Source organism: Chrysochloris asiatica, unplaced genomic scaffold, assembly GCF_000296735.1.
Source record: "Chrysochloris asiatica unplaced genomic scaffold, ChrAsi1.0 scaffold00125, whole genome shotgun sequence".
In the NCBI taxonomy this organism is placed as follows: domain Eukaryota; kingdom Metazoa; phylum Chordata; class Mammalia; order Afrosoricida; family Chrysochloridae; genus Chrysochloris; species Chrysochloris asiatica.
In genome coordinates this window covers 6008124-6016612 of record NW_006408643.1, presented here as the reverse complement: position 1 = coordinate 6016612, position 8489 = coordinate 6008124, and the positions used below count along the sequence as shown (strand labels likewise).

Sequence of the window (8489 nt, the reverse complement as noted above, 5' to 3'; positions counted from 1 at the left end):
ATAGATGGTGTGTGGATGGATGGATGGATGGATAGATGGTGTGTGGATGGATGGATGGATGGATAGATGGTGTGTGGATGGATGGATGGATGGATGGATGGATGGATGGTGTGTGGATGGATGGATGGATGTGTGGATGGATGCATGCATGCATGGGTACCATGCCAGATTACCCAACAAGCGAGGTCAGCACAGATTCCCATGTGCGTGTTTATTAATCTGTAATGAACAGTTTCACATGTCTCTCACCACATCACGGATTCTGCTTTTAGGTCTGACTGTCATATCTCTCTCCCAGCTCCACGGCATCTTCCTATAGAAGCAAAGCCTTTTTTCACATTTACAGTCCCTGACTGGGACACAGTAAGTACCCAGGAAGCAAGGTAAGTGCAGACTTACTTGTGCATACTTACTGATCTGTAGTGAACAGACAGATTAGTAAATAAGTACAAGTAAGCCTGTGCTTACAGTTGTGAGGGTGATACAGAACTGGGCAGTATTTCATTCTTTTGTGCTTGTGGTCACTATGAGTCAGAACTGACTCACCGGCACAACAACAAGAAGCCTGTGCTTACCTTGCTTATTGGGTAATCTGCCCCACGTGGACTGTTGGTTGGATGGGTGGGTGGATGGAAGAATAGATATGTCGGTGGGCGATTGGCTGGCTGGCTGGACAGATGGATGGATATGTGATTGAATGATGGTAGATGGGTGGATGTATGATTGAACAAACGTGTGGATAGTGTGGATAGATGGTTGGATGGGTAGATGTGATTGGATGGATGTGTGATTGACTAGACAGATGTGGGGATGAATGGATGGATAGGTGGTTGGCTGGATGGTGGATGGCTGTGGGATTGGATGGTTGGTTGATTGATTGGCTGGATGCACGGATAGTTGTTGTTGTTAAGGGCCGTTGAGTTGACACCGACCCATAGCGACCCTGTATAGTGTTTCTGAGGAGCAGCTGATGAACTTGAACCGCCAACTTCGCCGTTCAAACGGCTTTACAGTCTGGCGCATTAACCCACAGTGCCACCCCAGAACTCCATGGATAGATGTGATGACATCGCCGTGTGGATGGATGCATGAATAGATGGCTGGTAGGATGGCAGGTAGAAGGATGGTGGATAAAGTAGATCGCTGGCTGGACAGACCGAGCCCTGGAGGACCAGTGGGCCAACATGCAGGCTCATGGTGACACTTGTCTGCTTCCCCCAGGTGACCCGGCTCTGTGATCTGTCTGTGGAAGGAGACTCAGTAACCTCTGTGGGCTGGTCTGAGCGGGTCAGTGGAAGCCCCTCTGTAGGGCAGGGCTGGAGCGGGAGCTGGGGGGCGCCCTAGGGAAGCTGCCACATTATTGTGTTCACACTTTGGTCTCCAGCAGGCTGCTGCAGTGAGCGGGCACAACAGTGGGGTGATCAGGTGGGATGCGGTGGGGGTGACGTCCAGCAGGTGGTCCACTGGGCTGTGAGGAGGAGAGTCTGCTGGGAGTGGCACGCTCAGAAAGGCAGCCTCACCTACCCTCTGTCCTAGGGGAACCTGGTGGCCGTTGGCACCCACAAGGGCTTCGTGCAGATCTGGGACGCGGCCGCAGGGAAGAAGCTGACCATTCTAGAGGGCCACACAGCACGAGTTGGTGAGGCCCTGACCCCAGACTCCCCACTCGGTGACTGGTGGGCAGCTGTGGCATCACCTGCTTGTCCCCGCCCCCACAGGTGCCCTGGCCTGGAATGCTGACCAGCTGTCTTCTGGGAGCCGAGACCGCATGATCCTGCAGAGAGACATCCGTATGCCGCCCCTACAGTCAGAGCGGCGGCTACAGGGCCACCGGCAGGAGGTCTGCGGGCTCAAGTGGTCCACGGACCACCAGCTGCTTGCTTCAGGTGGCAATGACAACAAGGTAGGCCTGCTTAGAGGCTCGGGGATGACTCCAGCTCCTCCATAGAGGAGTGCCTTCTCCCCCCCCCCCCACAGGGCCGGACAGAGTTGGGGGATCCCGGGGCCCTGGGGAGACGGGACTGCCTGACTCACTGCCCACCCACCCACCAGCTGCTGGTGTGGAACCACTCCAGCCTGAGCCCCGTGCAGCAGTACACAGAGCACCTGGCCGCCGTCAAGGCCATTGCCTGGTCCCCACACCAGCACGGCCTGCTGGCCTCGGGCGGGGGCACGGCTGACCGCTGCATCCGCTTCTGGAACACACTGACCGGGCAGCCGCTGCAGTGCATCGACACAGGCTCCCAAGTGTGTAACCTCGCCTGGTCCAAGCACGCCAATGAGCTGGTGAGCGTGGCGGGGGCCCTGGCAGGGGGGCTGCTGAGGGCCGTGTCTCCTCCATGTCGGGGAGCGAGCGGTTAGGTTGTGCACCCAACCCTGGGGACACCCATCCCCAACCTGGGGACTCTATACCCCTAATGTGCCTGCCAGATATGGTGACTTCAGGGCCCATGACCACCTAGGTTGTGAGTGGTCCCCCCCAAGTCCCCAGGGCTCCTGTATCCCGTGCTTCCAACCTGTACCCTTCTCCACCCAGGTGAGCACTCATGGATATTCACAAAACCAAATCCTGGTGTGGAAGTACCCGTCCCTGACCCAGGTGGCCAAGCTGACTGGCCACTCCTACCGTGTGCTCTACCTGGTGAGTGTGGCCACCCCCAGATCGGGCCTGCGCAGCAGCAGTGTGGGTGGGCTAGTTCTCAGCGTTGGGTCATGTCAACATGTGAAGATGCTTCCCCAGGCATCCCAGCCCATCTGGTAGGAGCTCTGCCCACCTCCTGGTAGAAGAAAGAATCCACACTGCTGAGTGGCTTCTGACCATAGCCACCCTCTGAGACAGGGTCTCCAGGGCTGGCATCTTTATGGCTGCCATGCATGTCTTTCGGTTTGCTGTACTGTGGTGGCCTCCGTGTTGCTGTGATGCAGGAGGCTACGCCACTGATGTTTAAGATATCAACAGGGCCTCCTGTGGTGGACTGAGGCAGACTAGGAAGAAGGACCTGGCGGTCCTCTTCTAAACAACAAACTTGACCCATGACAACTTAGTGAACAGAAGCAGAATAGTGTGGCTCCAGGGCCCGAGACGAGCCCCTCAGGTGGGACGGCACTCAAAACACGACTGGGGAAGAGTTGGCCTTACTGACGTGGATGGAGTGATGCCTTCAGGGCCTTTATGTTGGCATGGCATGGCTCAGGATGTGAAGAACCAGCTGCAAACCTCCAGTAGTAATCAGGAAATGGAATGAAACCTGGAGGTGGTCAGACATGAAATGGGACCTCTGCAGCTTGAATGGATGTCATAGTGAGCTGCTTTCAATTGAAGTCAGTGACATGTCCTATGGTCTACTGCACCAGGGTTGACAAATACGTCACACTCATTGTCAAAAAGAACGTCTCCTGAAGACCAACGCCATCAGTGACAGGGTAACAGCCATGCACCTTTCAGGAAGACCAGTGAATACAACCATTACTCAAGTTTGCTACCAACCACTGAAGCCAACGCAAACCAGCTCACTTCCCTCAAGTGGACTCCGACTCCTAGTGACGCTGTGTAAGGTTTCATGGCTATCAGTCTGTGGGAGCAGACAGCCTCCTGGTTCTCCCTTTGGGTAGCTGTTGGGTTTGAACTGCTGACCTTATGGTTAGCAGCCTAGTGCTTATCCTAAAGGCCACCAGGCTTTCTATTGAATGCCAAAGATGTGGAGAAACGGAACATTTTTCCAACTTTGGCCCTCTGAAATTCATCATAACATGTAATCAAGATGCATTGATTACTACTGGTAATACTGTGAATATGGGAAACAGAGGAAGAAGGATCAGTAGTTGGAAAATGCAGACATGGCAACAGAAATGACACTAGAGGGGGCATGAGAGAATTTTGCCAGATGGAATACACAGAAATCAAATCAATTGTCTGTGGGAAAAGATGGTGGAGAAGCTCAGTAACATCAGTCCAAACAAGGCTAGGGGCCAACAACAGAATAGACCATCATCTGCTCATATAGTTCACGTTAAAGCTGAGGAAAAGAAAGACCAGCCCACGACCTAGAGTATATCCCACCTGAATGGAGAGTCCATCTCAAGAGTAGATGTGGTGCATTGAACACTAATGGGCAAAGACTATATGAGTTGTGGGGACATCTAGAGCATCGTACATGAAGAAAGCAAAAACAAATCATTAATAAAGAATGAAAGAAAAGACCAAAGTAGATGTCAGAAGAAACTCTGAACATAAAGTAGCTAAAGCAACTGGAAGGAAAGAGAAAAGAGCTGAACAGAAGATTTAAAAGGCAAAGTCTAGCTCTGGTAGCATAGTGGTTACGAATCGGGCTGCGAACCTTAAGGCAAGCAGTTTGAAACTACCAGCCGCTCCACGGGAGAAAGATGAGGCTTTCTGCTCCCATAAAGATTTACAGCCTCGGAAACCCTGTACCGGGTCACTATGGGTCAGAACCGACTCGGTGGCACATAACAACAACAACAACAACAGTGTTATAATAAAACCTGCAAAGACCTGAAGTTGAAAATCAAAAGGGAAGAATGTACTCAGCATTTCTCAAGCTGAAAGAATGGAAGAAAAATTTCAGACTTCAAGTTGCAATATTGAAAGTTGTAAAGGGCAAAAGAATGAATGGTACAGAAAGCATCAGAAGGAGATAGAAGGAATATACAGAGTCTCTGTAACAAGAAGAAATGGTCACTAGTCAAGCATTTCAAAGGGGGCATCTGATCAAGAACCAGTGGTACCGAAGGAAGACATCCAAGCTCCACTGAAGGCACCGGTGAGGAACAAGGCCCTGGAGTGGACAGAATACAAATGGAAATCTTTTAGCAAATTGATGCAGCTTCAGATTGCAGGGGGGCTTCAAAGAAGTCTGTGGGAAAATGAAATTAGGAGACCATGGAATTTTCCCATGAATTTTTTAAAGCTCCCCCCACCCACATACACACGTACATATATTTTAAAGTTCTTTATATTAGTTGTTTTTTTTTTTTTAAGCAAAAAAAATTAATAGGGAGACGCAAACCCAGAGTAATGCGCATTGGCCCTCTGTAGGGGCTCCTCTGTGGGTGTTTTACAAAGTCGGTCTGAGGGAGGCCAGTATGTTGTGCAGAAACCACTGGGTGGGGCCTGTCTGCCCTTCCTGCCCATAGTCCTTGGTTGGTCCCAGTGGGCTCTGTGCCCTCAGAGCCCCACACACTGAGGGGTCTCTGTTTCCACGTCTCTCGCAGGCCATGTCCCCTGACGGAGAGGCCATTGTCACCGGGGCTGGAGATGAGACCCTGAGGTTCTGGAACGTCTTTAGCAAAACCCGTTCAACAAAGGTAAAGTGGGTCGGTATCGCAGTGCCCCCCACCCGCCACCCCCGGCCCCACCAGCCTTCCCTGCTTCTGCCATGGAGTCATCCCAGACTACAGCCCGCTCCTGTCTCCCCCGCCCACAGGAATCCGTGTCCGTCCTCAACCTCTTCACCAGGATACGATAAAGCAGGTGGGGCGCCACGCCAGGATCCCGTCATCACGGCCAGGGACCCACAGACAGACAGACAGACAAACAAGACAGCGGCCAGCTCCCCGTGCACGTGCTCGGCCCTTCCCCTGCACGCATTCCCCAGGCAGCAGCGGGGGGTCGGGAAGCTGGGCTTGGAGAACCCTGAGGATTCCAATTAAATGCCCGATTGTGAACTGTGTTGGCCCGTGTCTGGGGCAGGGACGAGGCTGGGGTACCCAGCAATGTTCCCAAACGGCAAGTGCCCACCCAGTGGACTGGAGGCCTCCACCTGGACTGTCCCCCTCTGACGCACCTGTCCCCACTGCCCGCCGTGGACAGGACCTTCTGGAACCCCAGCCCTGCCACCTGGGGCCTGCATGCTCCCTGCACACCCCCCCACTGACCCCTGCTGCTGCACCTGAACAGACAGTGGAGGGGACATGGGCGCAGCAGCCCCGACAGCTGCCAAAGCCCACCGGCACCTGGATGAGCACCTTTCCCTCCCATCCAGACCCCCTGACTCCTCCCCGCTGGACTCGGGGTCCCTTCCCAGCCAGTCGTGCCCTCAGCGACCCCATACTTGGCGCGGTGACTTTAAGGGGATGCACTTTTGTCTCAGGCTGGGCCGGGGTCGTGCTTTGGCCCTCGGCTGCCACTTTCGGAGCAGGCCCTGGGAAGAGCAGCAAGGCCAGGCCAACTGGACACAGCAGCGGGACCCAAAGGAGACAGTCGAGTGACAGACCTGGACAAGGGCACTGCAGCCGAGAGCCACGTGGGCCCCACCCCCTCGGCCTCCCGCCTCATCCCCACCTCCCCATGACTGGCCGTGTGCTGGCCCCTGGGGGGCGTTTACAGGGAGGTGGACAGAGGCATGGGTCTGCAGGTGGGGCACTCGGCTCTTGTTTAGGAAACCCCGCTTCTCCCCCACCCCCACAGAACTGTGTTGTCCCTACCAGGTGTACTGCGCATGTACATACGTATCTGTGACTTAGGGGTGTGTGTGTTTCTCTAGAGTCCTGGGAGGCTAAGGTCAAAGGTATGGGGGGAGTGGTCTGCCAACCCCCACCCCACCCTAGGCCACGGCTTCCCAGGAGCAGCTAGGCCCCCACCCTGTTGTTGGGGGCTCTGTATGTAGATGTGTGTGCTTGAGCGGTCAGATTTTTTTGTTGGTATTTTTTGTTTTTTTAATAACCCCGCGCCGACCTGACCCGTCCCGTCCGTCCCAATGCGGTTGCCAAAGATCCTCTGGTGGTCTGTGTGGGGTTGGGCGAGGCGAGTGCCCATGTCCAGGAGGATGCCAGGGGGGTGGCGGCTGGGCACTCAGACCCGTCATGGATGGTGATGTGGCGTTACCACCAGGCTCTCATGCCGCGTCCTTGTCATTAAACAAGTTGCCGATTCGCAGCAGGGCCGCTGTTTGTCTGGTCACATGTGTGTGTGTGTGTGTGGGGGGGTAGCCCCAGCTAGCGCTGGACACCCGTGTGCACAGCTCACCCCCTTATAGCTCATGCGCCCCGCGTTTCCCAGGCCTAGTTAACGTAGGAAGTGCTCTGCAGCGAGGGGTCAGGTCCTGTGGGGGACGCACATGGTGGGGAGCTGCTGGTTTGCTGAGTTGTGCATTTGCCCTGGTTCCCGCAGGATTGGTAGCCCTTGGGACCAGGTCTGCGCATCAGCAATGTGGAGTCTTAATGCCTAGCGTCCCCATGTTGTTGTTGTTGTTAAGTGCCATCGAGTCAGGTCCAACCCATAGCGACCCTGTACAGGGTTTCCGAGGGTGTAAATCTTTCGAACCGCTGACCTTAAGGTTCACAGCCCAATTCGTAACCACTACGCTACCAGAGCATCCCCATAGGGCCCAGCAAAGACCGGCATGGATGGGACACGTTGTAGGGGAAGGGTTAGGCAGGGTTTGTGCCATCGTTTTCCTCTAAGTCACTTTTAGCAATAAAGGGTGACGGGAACTAAAAATGTGAAACTGCTAACAGGTGCCGCAGTGCGGGCCAGCAGAGGGGCTTCTGAAGGTGGAACGGGGGTAGGGTGAAATGGAGTAATGGGATGACATCCCTGGGAGCCAATGAATGCAGTGGGGGCCACAGCCAGATGGACACCCTCCAGAGACAGGTTTGTACAGAGAAGAGAGTGACTTGGGCTGGATGAGCGGCTGTGTGGGGGCTGGGCCCTGATGGAGGAGAGGGAGCAGCAGGCAGGCCCATTTCTGCAGCGGAGCCCTGCTGATTGGACCACAGCAGGCCCAGGCCCAGCCTTGCACTGTGAGTGCAGCTTGTGGGGAAGTCAAAGGAGGAACAAGACAGAAGTGTTATTCCGGAGAGTGGTGTGGAAGAGGGGGCTTTGAATTCAGGCTCACTGCTAACCTAACGTTCTAGAACAGACCTGAAGGAAATCAGGGAGTGAGGGAGAAAACTGGGGAGAAGGTACAACTGGTACACACGCCCTGAAGCAGGACGGGGTTGGCGAGTTGGAGGAACAGCCAAGAGTTGTTGGAGCGGAGTGAGCCAGGGGAAGAGAGAAGGATGGGCTAGGGAGGGGGCGGTGCCTGAAGAGTCCTGTGGACCTAGCCGAGGACTTGGACCTAAGGGAAGTGGGAGCCCTGGAAGGCTGGGGGCAGTGGGGATGGTCTGACTCAGGTGCTCACTGGCGCCCTCTGGCTGCCACAGGGAGTCTTCAGTCCCTACAGAGTGGGCAAAGAGACCAAGGCAAGAGCTAGGGACAGGCAGTGGAAGGTTGGATTCTGGGTTTTTTATTTAAGGACTCCTGTTGTGGTGTTGTAGGATCTGATACACTGGACTTTGTTAGGATCAACTGCCGAACTACAAGGTCAGCAGTTCAAACCCACCAGCTGCTTCTCGGAAACCCTAAATATAGGGTCACTATGAGTCAAATCATTGGTTTTGCAGAACTCTATCATGTGTTCTCCAGCATCATTGCAAAACCAGTGATTTGTTCATTTCAAATACTGTCTTTAGACAGCATAACAGAC

The 8489-nt window shown here is 54.4% G+C and overlaps 1 protein-coding gene across 3 annotated transcripts in view; it reads left to right on the top strand.

Moving 5' to 3' along the window:
- Nucleotides 1-5486, top strand: part of FZR1 (fizzy/cell division cycle 20 related 1 (Drosophila)) — a 7783-nt gene extending 2297 nt beyond the window's left edge. For 2 of the 3 annotated variants that reach the window (XM_006868952.1, XM_006868951.1), the window contains 7 exons: nucleotides 1222-1287; nucleotides 1537-1639; nucleotides 1719-1903; nucleotides 2053-2286; nucleotides 2537-2641; nucleotides 5233-5325; nucleotides 5445-5486. In XM_006868952.1, coding sequence (XP_006869014.1) covers nucleotides 1222-1287; nucleotides 1537-1639; nucleotides 1719-1903; nucleotides 2053-2286; nucleotides 2537-2641; nucleotides 5233-5325; nucleotides 5445-5486 — 828 coding nt within the window. Of the gene's footprint in view, nucleotides 1-1221; nucleotides 1288-1536; nucleotides 1640-1718; nucleotides 1904-2052; nucleotides 2287-2536; nucleotides 2642-5232; nucleotides 5335-5444 lie in introns of all 3 variants that reach the window. The other variant, XM_006868950.1, reaches the window with a different exon arrangement.
- The last annotated feature ends 3003 nt before the right edge of the window (nucleotides 5487-8489 follow it).